The sequence below is a fragment of the Lissotriton vulgaris genome, chromosome 10, assembly GCF_964263255.1.
Source record: "Lissotriton vulgaris chromosome 10, aLisVul1.2, whole genome shotgun sequence".
NCBI lineage: Eukaryota > Metazoa > Chordata > Amphibia > Caudata > Salamandridae > Lissotriton > Lissotriton vulgaris.
In genome coordinates, this window is record NC_141698.1 from 177,721,554 (window position 1) to 177,744,791 (window position 23,238).

The following is a 23,238-nucleotide window of genomic DNA, read 5'->3' on the forward strand; positions in this document are numbered from 1 at the left end:
AGGGTATACAAAAAACTTCTTTCTTATTCTCTTTTTTCCCCTGTCTTTCTTCACAAAACCTTTTTGCACTGGTTTGTTTGACACAGTATGAAAGCAGTCTGATTTTTTTTAATTTTTTTGATTGTTTCACAGTACGTTTGTTGGATGACTGTGAAGTTTTTTTGTGTGATTGACCTTTTACATTCAGACATCACTGATTCGCTGTACCTTTAATCCTCTGCAGCTCTTCACTGCACTTAGAGAAGGTTTTTATATAAAAAAACCCTTTCCCTCCCTTTGCTTATATGAACATTGACAACCCTGTTATAAATGAAAAAAAAAATTCTACAATATATAAAAAAAACAAAAATTAAAATGGATTAACTCTGACATTTGTGTGTCCTTTATGTATGGCAATAGTTTATTGTCGTTGCACATTAGAAATAGATTGATTAATTGAGCAGTATTGGCATTTTGTTTTGTTTATACTTCTAGTGGCGCAGCCTTACTGCGCTTGAGCCAAACCCTTTCCTTTGTTTCCTAGTCATACACCCTTTTGTTCATTCTTTGTGTGAAAATGGCAAAAAAGCTTATCTCGCAGGACTTAATCTCACCTTATAGCAATATGCTGTGCGTGTTCTCTATGAGTCTGTTAAAGTGAGTGTGTGCCCTGGTGTGCCCTGGGTTTCACACTGATTGACCTACTTAATAAGTTCCTTGACTGATTTAATTTATAGAGCGATGGGGTGAAGTCCATAAGGTCTGACTCCATTCTGGGTAGACACCCAATTCCATTTTGGACAACACTTTTGTTTTCAACCGAATCACTACCACGTCTGGTATGAACACTAATAAAACTAATGTTGTCCACCCTTATCATTCTTATCATTCCTAGAACTGAGAAAGTGTCAAGTCCTTCAAATAATGACCTAGATATAACACGTGATGCAATACCCAGACGGGGACAAGTGTTTTCTTATCATAATGTCAAGGACATCAAAGGAACATGCATAGATAAATCATGACAATGATGATGATAGCAATTTATGATGTGCACAGCTACTCCAAGGTGTGTCCCAGCATGAAGCAGCGAGATTGAACTACGAAAAAGGTTTAGGTCTGCACAAAAGCCATATTTTAGGTATCTTCTTGAACAATGCCACATCACTTATAGTTTGCAGCTCCAGAGGAAGCTGATTCCACGCTATTGATCAAATGGTATGCTAGAGACCTTCCTCTTGTTCTAGCATGCTAAATCCTGGGGATCTCTGCCAACAACTTATTGGTTGATCACAGCTGTCTTGTGGGGTTATAAAAGTCAAATCTGGCTCTAAGGTAGGAAGGCCCAATTGATATAAGGCTTCATGTACTTCAAGAGCCTTAAATTTGACTCTTTCCCTGATGGGCAGCCAATGGAGTGCCCGCAAATGTGGCAAAATTCATGTTCTCATAGGGACATTTAGCAGGAGATGGCCCACCCCATTCTGGATCACTTGGAGTTTGTCCTTCAGGAAGTCTGGTAAGCCAAAATGTAGTGCATTGCTGTAATCGATTCTGGATGTTATCAACGTCTGAATGACTGTTTTCATAACTGAAAAGGATAAGAGAGGAAGACATTTCTTTAAGGACTTCATAATCCCAAAACAAGTGCTAACTAGCTCTTCTTCTTGAGGTCCGAAGGACAGCCCGTTAGTAAATTTAATACCCAGAATTTTACCTGAATCTTTCTGGGGTTCTGGGGAGAAGCATCATCTGTACAAAAGGTTTGCCACCTGTAACCTGGTGGGATCTTCCCAAAGAAAAATATTTCTGTTTTCTCGTCATTGCATTTAAGTTGAGCAGTAGCTAACCAATGAAAGACAGCAGTCAAACAAGTTTTAATCTGTCCAACCTTCAACTTATTCCCTTATCCCAAAAGAAAAGCAGTTGAATATCATCCACTTAGGAGATCACTTTAACTCCCAAATCTTCTGTTAGTTGCGCCAGAGGGGTAAGATATAAATGAAAAGGTTTGGGGCTCAGGGCAGAGCAGTGAGAGACTCCCACCAATACATCAGATGGGTTAGAAGAGCATGGAGGAATCCAGACTTATTGGCTTCTCTTAGCTAAAAATGATGTTATGCAGTCCAAGGACAGCCCTTTTACTCCAATTACCTGAAGACGGTCCAGCAAGATCGGGTGGGGGACTGTATCGAATGACGCCGATAGGTCGAGGATAATCAATACCGCCACTCCCCTGGCATCCAGAGTTCCTCTAATATATTCTGATGTTTTGACCAGTGCCATCGCTGCACTATATTTGGCTTGAAAGCCTGACTGGCTAGGATAACGCTAATTATTTGCTTACAAAAAGCTGGCAAGCTGCTTATTCATCTGTTTCTCTAAAATTTTAGATAGGGACGGCAGTGGGGAGATTGACCTATGGTTAACAAGAATGGCCGGATGTGCTGTAGGCTTTTTTTTTATCAGCGGAATATTTTTTGCCTGCTTCCACACACTGGATACTTCGCCCCAAAATCATCAAAACGGTGTAGTCCAAATTGATGTCCCTTCATCTCCCATTCCTTAAAGATGTGTGTAAGACACCTCTTCTGGCACCTGTTATATGTATCCAACATTCATAACACTATGTTGGCTTTTATCCCTGATTCTAATTTAGTATTTAAGGACCACCACTCACCCCCTTAAGTAGAAAGACACTTGACCCAGGCCATAGATGCAGATAAGCACAGCACCAGATTCCATCTTGACAGAAGAAGCCTCCAACAAAACTACCCAATGCTCTGCAAAGCATTCCATTCTGCCTTCATCAAGTGATGCCAGGATTGTGTTCGTGCACGTACGCAATCTCCTAGCTCTTGGCTTTGTGCTCCAAATAGCTGACAACAAACCCGGTTGTACAGGTATGCGCACCACCTCCGAAACACAGAACTATTATTTATTCATCTGCCTGAACTAGCATTGCACTTAGAGATAGCACATTGAGTGTGTAAGGGATGCAAATTTGGATGTTACGATTTTTCCCTGTTTTCATTGTTAACGAAAAGCTTAGCTGTTTATTATTATCTTCTATGATTTTAACAATAATATGTACACTAGCTCTCTGTATTTTAAAATAACTATTTTTAAATAAATAGGTGGAAATACATATTCTGTTTCCAATAATCTTGAGTGTGCAAATCATCAATGAACAATTGTTTGGCTTACCTGTTAGTAACCCAAAGCATTAACATAACCTCACTTATGTATTGGGTGGGGTTCTGCCGCACATTCAGCGCTGGTCCATTGAACTAACTTCATTCGAGCCACTCGCAGGTATGAAAACAAACCTTGCAGAGCTCAGCTAAAACACTTGATTTTGACAGTAAGGTACCTGAGTTTGAAAGGACTAGTAATCTCATGGTTTAAAACCGAGATGAGCATGATAATTCTTGATCTATAACTTTTCATGAGACCTTTCTATGACATGTCTGCCTTCATGATATTCGTGATCCAATGGCACTTGCCATAAAGAATGCAACCATATTGTGGACACCCCACTAACCGAGGCCAAACTAAATTGCACCAATGTGAATTGAACTGAAGTAACTCTTAATTCAAGAACTCCTTTACTTGAAGGTGTTCATTAGATATCACTAGGGATTATGAATGGGGCTGATCATTAGACGAACAGGATTGACTGAGCACACCCCTCAATAAAGAATTATGCAATAATGCAAAAGCCTGTAACCAAGAGGATGCCACAATTATAAATTCACCTGCATCGCTCCATGTTAAAACAGCTGTTCCAGAAATTATATTGTCGGATAGTATTCCGGCCATTTCAAACAGACCAACTATCTATGATAATGGGAATACTAGGTGCACATTTATTAACCAGGGGTTCAAACACGGCCTATCAATTCTAAGCTGGAATGTCGCAGGTTTAGAATCTAAGCTCTCTGACCCTGCTTGGACCGAACTAATTAATGACATAGACATACTTATGTTCCAAGAGACTTGGGCTGTTGATAACCTGTATTTTGAAGGCTACCACTGCTTCAGCCTGACATCTCCAAAACCTAGTTTTGGCCGAGCGGTGGGTGGACTCTTCACGGGGATTAGAATTTTGGCAGGCGGTACAATTAATGTTTTGAAGTTAGACAACCTTGCCAATTCCAACATTCAAATTCTGGAATATAAATTGAAATCAAAGACCACAATTTATTTAATCAATTTTTACAACAATGATTTTAATGGTGTACCGAACAAAAATTTTGTTGCTTTATCTAAGGTTTTAAACATGATAGATTGTTCCTTGTCAGTAGACACTAAGACTAGTATTCTGATCGGGGGAGATTTTAATGTGAAACTTATAGACAACTATGGATCCACTAATTTTGATCACTGTAATGACCGCAGGGGTTTGGAACTGATTAGCATACTCTCTGATTTTAATCTTGTTGATGTAATGAGTGTAGGGTATGATATGAATTTTCCCTATGCCCCTACGTGTAAGGGCAGGGATAACGGTTCAATTATCGATTACATTTTTACATCACCTGTGCTAACGGACTGTCTAATCAAATCTTCTGTGGTGCAAACGTCCTTCAGCGATCATAATCCTCTGTTTGCTATTTTTAACCTCGCACCCAGTCCGATTTTTATGAATTTAAATGGAGCAAGGGATATCACACCCTCAATTGATGGCCTTCGCCTTAAATGGAGAGGAATTGATTGTGGGGCCATTATAGATACGATTCGGGAGGCACATCCGGATTTATTGAAATGCCTCTCCTCCCCAAGTACAAATAATGAAGAACTGATTATTGATTTTGAAGCTTTATGCACCAATATAAAAAATCTCCTGTCAGTCCCACTCTATACTGACCATAAAGAGCCACGGTGGTTTGATACATCTTGCTCCGTGGCCAATAGAGAGTTAAGAAAGGCCCTTTCTGCCAATCCCAGGTGTAAGGACGTTGTTCGAGCTGCCAGGAAAAACTATAAAGATAAAACATCGAAAAGGAAGGCAAATTTGCTCTCCGATCACTGGGATAAGCTGGTTATCAGCGCCAATCTGGGTGGCAGCGGCCCATTTTGGACGGCAGTCAGGAGAACGAGGGAAATGGGCAAAGACCTTACAAAAATTAGCTGCAACATAACCAGTACAGCCTGGGAGACCCATTTTTCTAATATTTATGCCGCCCCCTCTGATGAGCAACCTCTCCCTAACCTGAACCAAACAGCAGGCTTAGAGATCTCTGACTTAGAAGTCAGGAAAGCTATCAAAGAGAGCCTAGGTAACAAGGCGCCCGGGCCGGACGGCCTCCCTATTGATATCATCAAATTTAACGTTGATCTTTGGACACCAATACTTTTAAACATTTTTAACAGTCTTCCACATGTAGCCATGCCTGCCACCTGGGCTACTAGTATTATTGTCCCCATCTACAAAAAGGGAGACAGATCTGACCCAGTAAACTATCGTCCCATCTCCCTCCTGGATAATACTTTAAAAATACTAGGACGAATAATTTATAACAGGGTACTGGAATGGGCGTCTGATTCTGACTTTTTAGACCCCTGCCAGATGGGGTTTAGGAGTGGGGTAGGAACAGTTGAGCAATGCCTAAACTTAAAATTGATAATAGATAAATACTGCATTGCTCGCTCATCCCCCGTTTACCTAGCTTTTATGGATCTTTCATCCGCATTCGATCTTGTGAATAGATCCAAGCTATGGTTAACCCTCCTGTCAAACGGTCTCGATGCCACTCTTGTTAGATTCTTAGCCTACCTCCATACTGACTTGAAAGCTCGGGTACGTATTGGGATGGGCGGAGAGGTATCGGGAGCCGTCAAGATAGGGAGGGGGGTGAGACAGGGGTGCGTTTTAGCACCCCTGCTGTTTATCATCTATATTAATGGCCTGTCCAACTGTTTAAAGAAAGCTACCCCTGATGTTCCAATCATTTTAGGAAATCCCTTGCCCGTACTTTTATATGCAGACGACGCTGTCCTTATGGCACGTACACCTAACGCCTTACGTCTGCTTGTACATAGTTTTGTAAATTTTATGGAGGGACTGGATTTGAAAGTTAATTTTAAAAAGTCTTTTATTATGCCTTGTGGGCCGGGCAAAAGGAAACTCGGCACTATTCAAATTGGAACAGATAAACTTGAATCTGTCCATAAGTTCCCTTATCTGGGGTTGGTTTTCGCTGCGAACGGCTCCTGGAGTGGGCATGTGGCCCACGCCACGAGCAAGTTCTCGAAAGCCAACAACTCTGTCCTGAGTCTCCCCCGCCCTAAGAAAATCGGTGCCACTAAAGCTATTGTTAAAATTTTTAAACTACAGTGTTCCCCTGTTGCCACGTATGGAGCCGAAGTCTGGGGATCGGCCAGCAGCATTGGTATTCAAAGAGAGGAAAACCGTTTTTGCAGGAAGTTGCTGGGAGCACCAATTTCCTCTTCCAATTTCATTTGTCATAACGAACTCAACCTCCCTTTCATAAACGACTTTATTAAAGTAAGACCAGCACTCTTCTGGATCAGAATCTGGAGGAATGAGGCTGCTGCCCTTACGCAAAACATCATTAGGGACTGCCTTAATAGTGAAAATGGCATGCAGATCCCCTGGCTTAAAGAAGTTTTTAAAATATTTAATGAAATTGGTAGAGGCATTTTGTTTACTGAGCCAACGGCTATTGAACCAAAGGACAAATATGAGGTCCAAAAGGCACTCTATGCACTTTACCGTAATGAACGGCTTGGAATTGAACTACAGAAATCAGGGGTCAAAAAATACATTGGTAATGGTCTTTGTATGCAAACCATGCCACCCTACCTATCACTGCCTATGTCAAATTGGGAACGATCGTTACTGTTTCGTCTAAGGGCAGGAACTGTGAAATTTTTGCTTTCTTTTCCTCTGGGGTATCAACACCATACTGACCTTACCCCCTGCCCCTGTGACGGTACAAGCACTCAAGACGATTTGCACTTTCTGTTTTTCTGTAAATTTTATGTGAGATATACCAAATGGCTTTTAACCCCATATTTTAGAAAACTTAGACCTCTTGCACTTCAGGAATCCTATATGCTGCTGCTCACCCTGGACAATGATGAACTGACATTTCGCACTAGCACTTTTCTAAGACTAGCCATACGCGCACGCAAGACTATGGAAAGTCCTTGAAATCAGATTCAGTCAAAAAATACTACTGCTAAAACCTTATTAGTTAATGAAATTTATTGTTTAACCTCTGTATGAATTGCTTTGTCACTATGAAATGTAAATTATTTAACTGTTTTGTATTATGTGAATGTATATGTTCTTTGATGTGTTCGGTACTTTTATGAATTTTAACAAATTCGAATAAAGGTCTTTTGAAACTTGAAACTTGAAACTGAATGGGGCTGATATGAATTAATTTGAATTTCTTTGCAGGCAGTTTGCATATAAAAAATGTTGTAAATTTGTAGTTGATTGTTTTGCAACTAATTCATCATTACCTTTTTGTGAGATTCTAAAAAACTTCAATTTTCTTAAAAAACATATAAATGTGGGTTAACAAACGAAGGAGTTCCTCACAAAAGTATAAGAATGTGAAAACAAAGGTTTCTGTTAGGTTGAAAGTTTGGACAGTGAATACAATATACCGTCCTTACCTGTCATTATCTGTGATTTATTTTATTTGGTTTATATATATAACCGTTACAACTTCCCATCTGCAACTGACTTCTAGGGGACGGCCTGACAGATTACGGGCCCTCAGTGGAAGGGGATTACACTAACCGCACTATTTAAGTGGACAGTATGATTTGTTTTTTCAGCTGCGGCTGTGAGGGACAGAAAAAAAATTATATTGACTCTTCGGCCCAGGGAAAACCTGCCTGAGTGTGGTGTTCATTTGTTTTTTCCCCAGAGTGGAAGTTTGTTAGTGGAAAACAAACACTTCATAATGGTTTAAGGACAGCTACAAAAACTTGTGAAGGCCATCCACCAAACATTTTGTACCTTGACAGGAACAACCATGACAGAGGTTCTTGTTAAGGTACAGAACTCACTGCTGGGTCAGCAGTGATCTCTACGCTTTGCAGATGGTAGTCCATCTGGGTGGTGGATATAATGTCCTGTGCCACCATGATGGATTGTGGTGGGGTTCAACAGGGTCTATGCACAAAAGCTTCTAATTACATGGTAAGGTTCAAACTTTACATATTTTTAGATGGTGACTTTTATCATTCTTTGCATGTACATGATAACGTTCTCAGAATGTGTTATGCTTGCAACGCACATTTTTTCATAAGCATTTTATAACAACATTGTACATTTTGCTCAAGGTTAAAGTACAATTAGCATGTTGCCCTTGTATTTTTTTGTCCGTTTAAAGACTGCTCAGAATCAGTAAGACAAATAATAACATTAACAAAGGACCTCAGAGAAGGTGCGAATGGAATCGGTTTTCATGGGCTTCTGGGCTTTGGATTGTTAGAGGAGCACTTCCATGGATTATCCTGGATGCTCACCTGTGACTGATTGCCAGCCCTGCTGACTTCCATCCCTATCCCGTAGAGGACATCAGACTGTTCTACATCAGACTGGCTACAGGATGCATCACATATAGAGGTAAATGGGGAGATAGGCTGCTCCTTAAGATCTGGCAGAACGCACCTCTTACTACGCTCTCTACAGTATAGTCAGTGTTAGGTAGGGTTATCATTATGATATGTATTTATATCATCACTGCAATGTTATAATGGTTGACTTATTCATCTTTTTCACCATTCTTGTATAGCTGGTAACTATGCTTTGTTTCCTTCTACTGATAATTGCAGCTCATATATTTTACACAAGAATCAAACTGCTTCAATAAATATTTGAAATCCCAATTTGCTTATTTCTTGTGTCTACCTTTTAGCATGCCTATGGTCACCACGAAAGGATAGATCTGTTTCTATGATTTCCTTGGGGAAGTCAGAGTGGTCATGTTCTGAGGTTGCCAACACCATCTGGTACCCTGTCAGGTTTAGGGGTCTAGACGGCGCTCAGTGAGCTATCCAGGAATTGGACCAACATATTCTGATTATATGCATGTACTCAGTCCCCATATTTTGACACATATGTTGATCAAACACAGTCTTATTTGATTAGTAGAAACCGTACAACAGTATGGAGTACTGTCCACCAACCTTTAGATCTGTCCCTATCTATGTTCATGTTCATTTATGTGGTACAAATACTGCCTTGATGCGTTAAATGAGTTGCAGACTTCCAATGGCATTCAGAATATCTTGATAATGGGGGGCGCTAGAGGGCGCACTTGCAACATGGCCGCACTTATGTGAGGCTCTTGCTGCCTGGAGAAGATATCCTCAATTTATCCTACTTATCTGCCGTCTGCGCCACCAATGTCCGTGTGGTCTGCTTGAGGGGGACTTAGTGCACCTTCGTCTCAAGTTTAGTGGAGATCCGCCGCTCCTGTCCAGAGCTACGGGCGACTGGAGTTCCGCCCGTGTGGGAGCCTGGGAACGTCCGGACCTGCTGGCCGGCTTGCTGTATCACTGGGGGCCGTGGCGCACCACGAGTCGTGTAGGCCCTCTTGTGCACTCTGCCGCGGAGCTGCCGAGAGCCCTCTTGCATCGGATGTCTCAGCTCATTTCAGCGATATGGGGCAGCCGTCGGACCAACGTGACGACTGATTGGGACCCTTGTATCGTATTTGAGGACGTGCTGGCCTGCGCTGCTGATACGGGATCCTGTGTCGCCCTTTTTACCGCCGGCGGACCCGGCGGCCATGGAAGCTGCGGCCGGTGTGAGTTCCAGGTGAGGCGGGGTGGTTTCACTGCCTGCTCGTGCCCCTGGTTGCTGTGGCCATCTGTGGACACCCCCCCCCCCTGGTGCTTGGCTATCCTATGGGTGTCGGACTTCCCTGCTCTGTGCTCCTCCGAGGTGCCGGCCGTACTTAGCTCCGGGTGCGGACCCTACCTGTTGTGCTGCGGCACCATTGGCGCATTGTGTGGGGCTGCGGAGACTGATGTTGTGGGGAGCTCGCACTTGCTTCGTATGCTGCTGACTCAAGGGGTCACTACTGACTGCAGGCGACCTGCTCCTGGCGTCACTTACCAGGCTTCTCACAGATTGGCGGCTGGTACTGTGGCGGTGCTGCGAGTCCCTTTCACGATTGAGGAGCCCACTGTATGAGACGTTACTGCCTGCTGTGTGCCTCCCATGCTGCAATGATCTAGCTGCCGCCTCCCTGGTGAGTGAACTGCGACGAGAGGCTGCGCTTCTTGTATTCGGCTGCACCTTCGCAAATCTGACGTACTGCTTACTGAAGCTGGGTATGGGTCCCCGGAGTGTGCTACTGGCTTAATTTTTTCGCGTTCTTACCCTTTGCTACCCCTGCTATTACACGTGGACTGAGTGTCATAGCCCTGCTGTGGTGGAACGCTCCGGCTGCCTCCTCCTGTTGACCATCCCGCAGAGGGTGCACGCTGCGCAGCTGAGAGGGGAGCTCTTACCCTGGTTGGTTTGGAGCCTGACGACCACTTTTGGACTACATCGTCATATTAGACCTTGTGTTGGATTGCTCCCGATATCTGGCCATGGGTAAACCTGACAACAAACAACCCAAGTTGTCTTTTGACTCTCTGGCGGCCAAGAGAAGTTCCCGGGTTGCGCAGGATACGGGGGGCTCCCGCTCTCCCTCTACTGTTCCTGACGCTGTTCCTCAACCTGCTGCCCCTGACTTTCAGCAAATGATGCAGGAAATGCGACAAGGGTTCGCGACCATAGTGGATAAAGTTGATAAGCTATCATCACAAATGGGTGCAGTGGTACAAAAATTGGATGTTCACGAGGAGCGAATCACAGAGGTGGAACAGCGCGTTTCTGACCACGACGATACGGCGGCTACCCACACTACACAACTGGCGCGTATGGACAATGTACTCCGGGTTATTGCTGCTAAGAATGAGGAGTTGGAGGCCAGAAGTAGGCGCAATAACATACGTGTGATTGGCGTGCCAGAGACGACCAATGTGGGTAGGATGGAAACTTATGTGGAGAAGCTACTGCTTGGCACGATTGGTGCGGAGGCCTTCTCTAAGCAATTCATCGTGGAGAGGGCGCATCGATCCCTTGGACCGCGTCCGGCCACTGGGACTCCGCCACGGCCGATAATTGCCCGTCTCCTCAATTATCGTGATCGGGACACAGCCTTACGTGCGGCCCGCACCGCCCACACACTCTCTTACGATGGAGTCAACTTTACCATCTTCCCGGACTTCACGCCTGTGGTGCAGGAACTGAGGCGTAAGTTTCTAGATGTAAAGAAGAAACTCAGGGACCTCCAGGTGGATTATGCCCTATTGTACCCTGCCAAATTGCGAGTGACACATCAGGCGAAACAACATTTTTTTACCAATCCACAGCAGGCAGAGGACTTCGTGAAGCGGCTTAAGCGGGAGCGAGCTGCTGACCGACGCGGTGGAGATGATGGACAGGAGGGATTCCACTCCGCCAACGAAGATGAGTGATATTGCATACTGTTTGGTCGTGGTGCATATTGTGTACACATGGGGGTCTGCCGTGAGTTGTCTTACTATCCTGTAGCCTTCTGTTTTGCTACCCCCTCACAATGGAGAACTGTGTATTGGATTTTGTCACATACTACTTGAGGACGCTGGATGAGCGACAGATTATGGTGGTAATTTACTCCAGGCACCCCCCCCCCCCACTACCTGGGCCGTGCCTACTTGAGCTATGCGGGTCAATGGCGAGGTGTGGGGGGTGGTTATGTGCGCCTCTAGACTGCACCCTGAAGGGTATTCCCCATTGACTTTGTTATTTCTGATGCTACTGTTATGTTTGGGAGTGTTTGCTATGGGAGGGGGGTGGGCATGGGGTCCTGGCAGGTTGGGGTAGCTCAGGTGGGTGGCGGGTGGGAGTGCCGGTACTCGTGTGCGTTGGGCCCATGGGGCCACTTTCGTGCCATTTGCTGCTGATCTTCCTGTTGTGATTATGTTTATGTTCCTGACTCAAGGGTTTGGATTTCCTAGCGTGCCTTCGGGCCCCATTTGGTGTGTTGCACTGTGGCATGATCATATGCTTTTCACGCAGATCCGACTCTACCACCAGGGTGTAGTGGGATGTTGTTGGCTGGCTAATGTGAGTTGCGATGTTGGTATTTGCATGGGATACTGTACGGTACTTGCACTATCTTTGGGTGAGGCCTTATGTTCTGGACTAGTGTGGGCTTGTGTTGTACTGGGTTGGGGTTACCGGGCTGGGGTTGGGGGGGGTTTACGGTGTGTTTGTGGCACGGATTGGTTGCGGATAGGACTGCATGGTGTGCGCTCATTATACTGTTCTTTGCCTGATAGGTGGCTTTGGTATGTGTGTGGCTCAGTGTTGATGGTCGAATGTATGGAGAATGGCTGATGGCACGCTGGATACCTTAGCGATCCTGTCCTGGAATGTGCGGGGCCTTAATGATGCCAGAAAATGTAGGAATGTGCTGGCGTACTTGGATAGGCATCGGGTGCAGATTGCCTTCTTACAAGAGACGCATCTGCGTCCAAAGATTGATCCTAAGTTTGCTGCTCGCTGGGCCTCCACTCGAAAATTTTCATCATATTCCTCCTATGCTCGTGGGACTGCTGTTTTGATTAAGAAAACGCTCGCATTTCGGGAACTGGGGGTGAGGCTGGATTCTGAAGGGCGCTATGTGATTGTGTGGGGTAGGCTGGGTTCAGACACTGTTGTACTTGTGAACTGTTATGCACCGAACACTGATTCCCCTGAATTTTTTCTCACCCTTTGGGGTCATGTTGCTGCCATTGACGCCACACACGTTATTTGGTGCGGGGATTTTAACATTGCACTGTGGCCTGGGGCAGACCGATCTGATGGGAGCAGCCAATATAACACGCAGGCGAGGGACGTTCTACGGGGCATACTAGATGAGGCTGGATTGGTGGATAGTTGGAGGTTTACACATCCTGACAGTAGGGAGGGCACCCACTTCACCGCGCATGCGCGCACTTGGGCACGCTTGGACTATTGTTTCTTGTCGCGAGGGCTTAGCGTAGGCTTACACAGGGCACAACATCTCCCCAGAACTTATTCAGATCACTGCCCGGTCAGGGTGGTTGTGACGATGCCGGGTCTTCACAGGCCGCTTCACCTTGGAGGCTATTTCCCTCAGTGCTGCTGGATCCCATCTTCAAGACAGAACTCGGGGAGGAGATAGAGGCTTTTTTTCCACGGAATAAGGGGACGGTGGATAGTGAGGAGCTGATTTGGGAGGCTTTTAAGGTAACAGTTCGTGAGATTGCGTTGGCCAAGAGTTGTGGGGTGCTTAAAACTATTGTCAAATCCATAACGGCACTGGAAGCGGACCTTAAAGACTTAGAGGACAGGATGACTACTGACCCGGACCCGGAACTTCGTCATACGTTTAGGGGGAAGCTATCGGACTATGAAGAGGAAGCTGCTCGGGAAGTCAAATATAGAGGAAAACATTGGACAGCTAGGAAGTACTGTGAGGGTGAGAGGCCTGGTAAGGTGCTTGCCTCGATCACGAGACACCCACGTTTTAGCACTGGGGTCTTGGAACTAGTGCTGAGGGATAGCACCCGCTGTAGGGATGCGTTGGGGATCCAGAGAGCCTTCATGCATCACTATGAACAACTGTACACTTCACAACAGACGGGGGAGGTCCGTTATGGTAGATTCCTCGATGATCTTGCATTGTGTTGGCTTTCTGATGGTCGTAGAGCATTTCTTGGAGGCCCGCTGGAAGTGGAGGAAATACGAGACGCCATAATGTCACTCAGTATGGGAAGGCGACGGGGTTGGATGGACTCCCCGCCGAGTTCTATAAGTGTTACGTTGATATTATGGCCCCGGTGCTTAAGGAGGTTTTCGAGGAGTCGCTGGAGGTGGGCATCCTACCCGGGTCGATGAGAGAGGTGGCCATTACGTCACTATTAAAACCTGGCAAGGATCCGTTAGACACGGACTCTTATCGTCCCCTGTCGCTACTTAATTGTGACGCAAAAATCTTAGCAAAGGTACTAGCGGCACGGCTATCCCTGCTTAGGCCTACTATAGTGCTCCCGGACCAATCAGGATTTGTGCCCGGGCGTGCAACCTCCCATAATCTTCGCACACTGTTCTCTTTGCTTCCGACTATTGCTCCTGAACTCCCTGTTGCTGCGGTTTTCCTCGACGCTACAAAAGCATTTGATTCGGTTGAATGGAATTACCTGATTGACATTTTGTGTAGAATGGGTTTTCCCAAAATATTTATTGCATGGGTGAAACTACTGTACACCCAACCCGTGGCCAGAGTGGTGGTGAATGGAGTTCTTTCCCCTCAATTGCCTATCTCGAGAGGCACGAGGCAGGACTGTCCCCTTTCCCCGTTGTTGTTTGCTATCGCCATTGAACCGCTGGCGTGCCGTATCCGGCAACTACATAAGCATAGTGCATTCAACTGTTTCCAGCGCCAGGTAGGTGTATCACTATATGCGGACGATATTACATTATATGTGAAGGACCCGCAGTTGAATCTTAATCCGATCCTGCGGGAGCTTATTGTCTTTGGCGGCATTTCCGGTATTCATATAAATTGGAAGAAATAACAATTCTTTCCGCTGACTCCGTCTGTCGAGAGGTTCCAACTGGACTGCCCACTAGAGTGGTGCGATGCGGACCTTCGCTATTTGGGCATAGTGATCTCTCTGGATAGGGAAGAGACGATCAGGCTCAATTATGGAGTTGCTATCTCTAAACTGGCTGATAACATTACGCGGTGGATGTCTTTGCCACTTTCTATGGCGGGTAGGGCTTCCTTAGTGAAAATGGTTGTGCTTCCACGCTTCCTTTATTTGTTTCAGAATATCCCCTACTACCCCGGTGCCTATTTTTTTAAACGCCTACGGTCGGAGCTCCTTAGACTGTTTTGGGGGGGCAAACAGCCGAGAGTGCAGTGGTCCACCTTGACACTGCCGTACGAGAGGGGGGGGGTTTGATGTCCCGGATTTTGAGATCTACTATTTTAGCGCTCAGGCACACTATGCCTATCATTGGATGCGTCCCACCCCCTTTATGCCGCAGATAGCAACTGAAGAATGGATAGTGCATCCCCTTCCACTGGAGGGCATGGTACTGGGAAGATCTCGTGATGTGGATGCCCGATCCACCACGGTGCACTGCACTATGGATGCGTGGTCTCGTATTGCGACCACGCTGGGGCTCGCGCTGCTTTATTCTCCGGCATTGCCTCTCGCATACCATCCGAAATTGTCCTTGCTACAGGAGACTGGGTTTCGGCCTATGTGCAAGCGAAACGGGGTGCTCACATGGGGCGACCTCTTTCTTGAGGGCACTCTTCGTACGAAGGATCATTTCTTCCGTAGAGAGCCACCCTCTCCCCTGGAGGTTTGCTATTATGTACGGCTTCGGCAGGGTCTACGTGCTATACTCCCACAATTTCCGAATGAGCCTGGGGTCGCCTTGCCACTGCATGCACTGCTAGTGTCTGATGGTAGACATCTGGTCTCTAAATTGTACAACACCATTAGGAAGCAGCGAGATACTCTGCCTAGTCATGCGAGAGGACAGTGGGCTCTTGAGTTGGGTGTAGATATCACTGATGAACAATGGGCATATTGCTGTGGCGTTACTGCTAATATCTCCTCGAGCTGTAGATTGAAGATAATACATTATAAATTTGTGCAGAGGTTTTATTATACTCCGGTTAGGAAATTCAGGTTCCGCCTGGCGGACGATGATAAATGTGCTCGCTGTCGGGCGGAGGGGGCTGGTTTTCTTCATTTGGCCTGGGAATGCGATGCGATCCATGCCTACTGGCTCCAAGTCCATGGGGCATTGGATGTTATGACTGAAAAGGTTGTACCGTTTGATCTCCTAATTATGCTGTTAGGGTACACGAAGGACATACCTCTTCCCTACCGCAGGTTTACAGATGTGGCCATGCTACTGGCCAAGCGCAGGATAGCCTGTAGATGGGGTAGAGGCAGGGCTCCGAAATTCAAGGACTGGCTAGACGACATGGTGTATTGTCAGGACCAATATAATATATATGCTGACTTGATGCCTGTACGGTGCAGGCCTAAAGATTTCTGGAGCCCACTGCAAGTTTACTGGCTGACCAGGCCCGCCCACAGTGAGGACTCTGATGATGCTGGCCGGGAAGAGCTGCCGTAGAGGGTTTCATCCTTGCTGCCTTTACAGCACTAATCTTTCAGGTTATCCATTAATGACCCGTGTATTGTATGCTCTGGTGGGTGGAGATGGGCATGTCATGGCTGTTACCCATAGTCTCTGATGCGGCACTGTTTACTACTGCTCACCTTGTCATGGTCTTCCCATGTCTACTTTCGGCACCTGCTATCGGCTGGGGATTGTTATTATATCTTAATGTTCTGCTTTATGCCTTGTGTTGTGTGGGGCCTTGCTGGCTGTGCTGTTCTCCCTCTCCAGGGTGACATGTTCCTACTGTGCACTGCCATCTCTGTTTCATGCTGACCTGTGCCACCAAGTACAATATGTAATGTGTGATTTGGATCTACCCACATTCCAATTTCCTTACTGTCTTTATTATGTAGCTGACATTGTGCCTGCTTCTCCTGTAATCAATCTGTGTATGTGCCACTGTGTGGTTTCTTGTTCCTAATAAAGGTTTAAAAAAAAAAAAAAGAATATCTTGATATGCCCACAGACTGATTGGCCATTAACCTATTCAGAAGCATGTCAAGTAGGCCTGCAGCATCAAAGCCTCCAGGGCTGGTGTCCTGTTGGCTTTGACCTGCTTAACCAAATACGATGACTCGCGTCCCCCACACCCCACCTCCTCACTCTGTCACCAAGTCATGGGCTACCCAGCAGAGGGCAATATTCTTAGTAGTATGTCTTAAGGTCAATGTATTGAAAACGTTCAGATGTAGGTGACACGTGTGTTGCAAAACTCCCTTCCAAAACTCAATCAAGCACATAAATGAAGGGCTCCTCACATTTCACTTCTACACAAGCCCTCATGACAGATGAACGTTTAACTTAGGTTCAGTGATTGCAGGGCTGCATAGCACTACCTCTGCTGCAAAGCTCTGCTACTGTGTTGAGTTGGCAAAAGTACAAGGTGAAACACTTAAATCAAAAAATCCATAATAGACAAAACTCATTGCAAGGTGCCACTGATCCACCTTAGCACAGTGACAACCAAAGTAGTTTTTGTGGAGGCATATGCCATATGATTTGAAACTAGGTACATTCATATGAAGCTTGAGTTGCTGGTTGCACATCCTAGTTGTCCCCTGCTAGTGGCATGACTAAGGAGGCCACTGTGTGCAACATTAACTTTGTATTCAAGGTCTCCAATATTGAGCTCAACCGGATCACCCATAATAATAAATAAACTCTCCAAAAGAACACTTTAGTAATAATAGTGCACATTAATTCAATACAGCTTAGACATACTTTGCAGTTGGGCCTTCATAAAGCTCAAAACATCACTACTCTCCAAAAACCAATATAAATATCCAATGCAGCACATAACACAATAAACTAGCACCCATTCAACACCCCACAGCAAGACTGATTCAAAGGAATATTGTTCAATTACCTCATACACACCCCTCAAGTCAGGCAGTGCACATACGAATTCTTCAGGTGACATATATCCAAATTGGTAACAATCACCACCTACACACACACCAAGCAAAACTACATCCACACATATACATGCAAAATGAACTACACCTATCCTACCGATAATGTTACTCAAAAAGAAAACAGACTCAAGTCTGTGACTGAATCTCATAGACAATTGCCTGAAGGTACCTAACCTGACAGCATTTCTAGGTCATACTAATGGTAGCACTACACTATTCAAATCACAGTTCCCCTAACATAACTAAAGGATTTAATAGAAGATACAGTCACTTACTCCAGCTGGGTCAGGTCTTCCAGTGCATCTTCTTCAACATGTTCGCGGTGCCCCATGGACGGCAAGTTGCGGATGGAGTGCATCTAAAGAGGGAAAAGCAATGAGCAAAGCGGAACCGTGAGCATGCAGCATCACATCAGACACACTTACCACAAATAGACTAAGGTCTTAAGAAACAAGCAAGCCATTAAAAAGTATAAACATGTTTCCAAAGGGATACAGTCATCAGTACTTTGTTTACATGTCATTTAGTTTCAGCACTCTTTGGGTCTTCAGGGTTGCCACTAGGTAAATAAGTTAACAGAGGTAGAGGTATGCAACATATACAAAAAAACATTGTGTACGTACTTTAACCTAATCCACATCTATGACTAATGCAACACAGACACTGAGGAACTAAAGTACTATATCTTGAGGTACAGAGATTTATCAATGTGTCATCTATGGTAAAGCGTCTGTTACCTGGCCATAAGCTTTAGCAGCTAATGCTCTTCATGGTCACAATTTAACATGCTCTCCTATTACATGCACAATGGATGATGTACCTTCTTTATCCCAGACATCCAACGCACTTTCTTACCCTCACTGGTTTACCATTCCGTGTACTATACGGCTAGAGAGGGGCTAAAATACAATTTCTTTGTTGTGGACTGAAGTTACTATTAGTGACGTATGATGCACCAACGTAAACATAACACGCTTGATTCTAATAGCTACAATATAAGTCTATACCTGCAACTGTTCATTGAATGTATATCATTACTGGACCATTCATACGTACACTACTTTATGCATTGGTTGTCCAAGGAAGTAAATGCATGTATTAGTTACCAAATTCTTTGAATATGTTGCAGCATATATTAAAGTTTATTCAATAACCAGGCCATCAATAAAAACACTAACTGCATGTTACTAACTCTCTCTCCTGAACAAGATCAAGCCATGTGACTCTCACAGAAACATTTTACACCTCTGGCAATCAAAAAAATTATTTTATTCTATTTTTGTGGTTTTATAGAGAAAAATATAAGGTCCCGAGGCCATCAACGTGCTTCATGTGGCAAATATGATGACGTATTAGGATTAACAGTTCTCTGCAAAGAATAAATGAACCCATATAGGGTGTAGTGAGATACAATCCAAAATAACAAGGAGAATATATAGAACATTTCCAAGAATAAAACATAGAGGGCCATATTATCAAGAATGGCGATAACATGATCGCCGCTTTAGCGGCAGGGAACTGCTGCTAAAACGGCGATAAGGGGCTTGATAATATGCCCCCTTGTGAATTCCCATAGAAGCCCAGGTTCACACCAGAACCTGGTGCACTACATGTGCCAAGGGCTTGTAAATCAAGCACTACTAGTGGGCCTGCAGCACTGATTGTGCCACCCACATGAGTAGCCCTTCAACTGCCTGAGGCCTGCCACTGCAGAACCAGTGAGCGCAGTTTTAAACTGCCATGTCGACCTGGCAGGGTAATCCCGGAGTCCAACCCATTTTAATGTGTACATCACACTTCTCATTAATTTGATAAGCTCACATGGGTTCTCAGTATGCTCATATGCGAATGACACCCAACTTGTAGTTTCAGTATCTTCAGATCCAAATAAGGTACCATCAAAGTTTTAGTGCATGTGTGTCCGATATTGCTTAATAGATTGGCCAGAATGCTTCAAAACTAAACTCTGACAAAACAGAGGTGTTGCAGTCGGTAACAGCAACACCCTAAGGAACAATTCCTGGTGGCCGCAAAGTATAGGATCTCTGCCAATTCCAGTTCAGAAGGTAAAAACTGTGGGTGTGGTATTCGACAACAAACAAACTTACTTTTTTCGATCACTCCAATCAAGTAACATCTTCTTACTTCTAACGCTAAAGATTTTTATTAAATCTTACCATATCTGGCTCTTAAGCTCAGGAAAACAGGGATCTCAGAACTGGTCATCTTGAAGACTGACTATTGCAATGCCCTACTGGTGGAAGCCCAATCTCAAGCCTTGAAAAAACGACACACTCTTCAAAATAAAGCTGCCAGAGTTTTCTTAAATCGCCCTAAATGTTGTTTGGTATCAAAATCTATCAGAGAACTCCACTGGCTCCCTGTTAGGGCACACATTCAATTCAGACGTGTATGTTGGACCCATAAGGGACTTCACCAAAAAAGTCCACACTTTCTTCAAGGTACTTTCAAATGGTACCAACCCAAAATAACTTTACGGTCAATCGCAACCAACAAAGTGGAAGTGCAGAGAATAAGAAAAGTAAACTGGGGGGAAAGAAAATGTTCCTTCTCAGCTTCTAAATGGTGGAATGTATTACCGGACCATCTTAGGTCTCAGCGCAACCTTTTAAGATTCAGGAAGGAGCTGAAAAACAGCTTATTTTAATGTAGGTCAGGTCTTTCAGGAAATTGGATTCACATCACTTTATGTTGTTCAGGTAGTTTTCTGGATACTAGCGCCAAGTCACCAATTGGTATTAGCTGACTTTACAAGACCCTATAACATAACATAGCATCTTCGCCGAGCATTGACACATCCACTGTACTGTCACAGCTTGTCTGTGTGACACCTGTCTCTGGTCCATGCTCCATTGCGGTTGGACTGAACTCTGGTATTTGCTCGAGTCAAGCACGACCAGATAGCTCCAGTTGGAGCTATTGAATTCTAAGCACTGCATTATTTATGTAATCTTGCAAAATTCATATCTTGACCTGTGCATGTTGGATTTTTAACGTTTTAGTCATGTTTTACTCAGATAAATATTGGCTATTTTGCTAAACTGGGGTAGAGTACTGTGTGGTACTTTACACATTGCCTCTTTAAGTTAGCCTCACTTCTGTGGCAAGCTACCACACAGTGAGCACAGTAAACGTTTAGTGTGTACTACACTTACCCTGACTAGAGTGCGGGTCCCTACTTGGACAGGCTGCATACCTCTACCAACTAGAGAACCCATTTCTAACACAAAATATACACAGAATTTATATATAGCAGTTAAAGTGTTCACAGTAGAGAAAGAAATACAAAGACTGCCCTGTGAGAGAAGGAGAGGAAGGGTAAATATATAGATAAATGGTTGTCAAGGTCAACCATACATGATATATGGGAAGGTTATGGTGAATGTTGGTTGAACAGTAGGCCATGGTCAAGGAAAAGAAGAACTGTAAAAAAAAAGATAAAACCTAGACAGAAACCTCATTTTTTCAGCCAAAATATGGAATAATAGTTTCTTATACCTCAAACTTTTCCCTCTTCTGCTGTAGTCAATGAAAGATCTAAAGACAAATCTCTTCAAGAGGCTTCTAATCAACCAATAAAGGCCATCAGTAACCTTGTCCCATAGGTGAATAAGAACGTCCCTACCGAGTCCCCCTCCATTTGTCTGCTAGGTTTACAATGTACACCTACCTCAGGAGTCGGTCTGAGACCCAATGTCTGGGAAGGCTGCCCCCACCCGATATTTTTAGACCATTGTTCCACGGTGCCTAGTGTGGTTTCCACCCAATCTGCCCCTTAGGGGACAGGACGACTGCTGGGCCCATTCTGGGGTGGTGGCTTGACCCGATGCCTTGACGGGCCTCTCAAATCCCTTTTATTTTTTCAACCCTGTTCTCTTGTGACTAGTGGGCATACCTCCCCCCTCCCCCTACCCATCACCAGCCGTTGGGTGACAAAGTAAGGGTAAATCACCATTATCCCTTGTGTCCCTTGAGCTTTCTGCCTGCCTTGGTGGGGAACAAATAGGCATAATCCCTCAAAATAGCACTCTAAGGGGGCAAAATTACTATATTTGGGGGGGGGGGGGGGGTGGGAGCCCCTGTGTTGGGAGGGTATTCCCAGTGTCTAGTTGGTGGATCCCTGCCTGGGGATCGGGATAACAGTGTGATCCCCAAGCGAGCATTCATTTCAGAGAAGTACTGCTGAAAAGGGGACTGTCCAGTTTCCAATGGTATCCCTCCCATCTTGATCAGTGCTAGGGGAGCAGAGTTATAGTTGTGCAGTTAAGCCACACATAAAAAGTTCAGCTCTTGCAGCCACTGTCTGTGAGTTTTAATAGGTGTGCAAGTTGTTCATTGAATGTGGGAAGCTGTGGACTGGCATTAACAATTCGCCTGGTTAGTCATTCGGATGACATTATGTAATATGGCTATCTTACAGACTTTTGAACCACATGACCAATGTAGAGATCGTGGCTTCCACAGTTCAGCAAACTGTATGTTCTTTAGTAAGTTACTTTGGGACAGATGCACTAAACGGTTTTGCAATTGCAAACCCTGCTATTCACAAAATGACTATGTCTGCAACTGAATAATTTCTTTTTGTAATGTCCAAACCCCATTTTACTAGTTGGATAAATGTTTCTGACTTATAAATGGGTAAGAAGGAGCGTAAAAGGTGAAATCCTTCCAAACTGCAATTTTGTGAGCAGTGTATCAATGGATTGCCCTCCCAGTTCTGTTCGCAAACCATTGTATACTTACGGAACCTCAAAGGAGGTGATAACTGATTTGCAAAGGAGATGTGATCCCGTGGCCTGAGTAGTGCAAGCAGTCCTGTAAATTTTCTTTGCTTTATGGGGCTGTATCCTGATGGCTCTGTGCAGAACAGAACACCTGTTTATATGTGCTTAAGGCGTCTAAAGTTCAAACACATTACTTTAAATTTCACCAAGTTAATGCATGAACTTTAAACAGAACAAGTCGGAAATAGTGACCAGAGATCGGCTCTGTGTTTCCAGCTTGTTCGGTTTAAAGTTTATGCATTAAAATCAGATACATTCAAAGTTATGTGTTAGAACTACAGATTTTCTTCATTATAAATTTAGTACTACAAGTACCAAAATGCAAAGAAAATAACAAGGTGAGCTGATCATTCCCGACTTATGATATCTTCAGAGCGCTGAGCAACCCAATTCTTCACGGCAAGAATTTCTCTTTCTCCCTCACAGTGACTACCACTCATTCCAAACTGTAAACTCTGTGAGAAAGTTGGCATGAAAGGCTAATGCCCTCATTTAGACCTTGTCGGGCAGCCCCCAGCTTGCCAGGACATTGGATGCCATGGACTTTGCTGCTCTGTTGGAGGTTGCTTGTTAAATTTAGAGATCCCCAGCAAGGCAGGTGAGGTATCTCTGCTTGAATGGGGCCACTGATGTGACAGCCCCAATGAACTTTGGGTACCTGTGCCGGCTTGCCAAAGTATTTTGTTCTCCCAAAGCTGGAGATGGTTCTTGAAGAATAAAATAACAATTCCCCAGTGTATTTCGGACCAATAAGTCCTCCATCAGG

At 44.6% G+C, this 23,238-nt stretch overlaps 1 protein-coding gene across 1 annotated transcript in view; it reads right to left on the reverse strand.

Annotated features, from left to right (window-relative positions):
• Window positions 1-23,238, reverse strand: part of MYO15A (myosin XVA) — a 1,716,372-nt gene that overhangs the window by 1,645,363 nt on the left and 47,771 nt on the right. Inside the window, exon 4 of the mRNA XM_086939741.1 lies at window positions 17,943-18,025. Coding sequence (XP_086795867.1) covers window positions 17,943-18,025 — 83 coding nt within the window. The remainder of the gene's footprint in view (window positions 1-17,942; window positions 18,026-23,238) is intronic.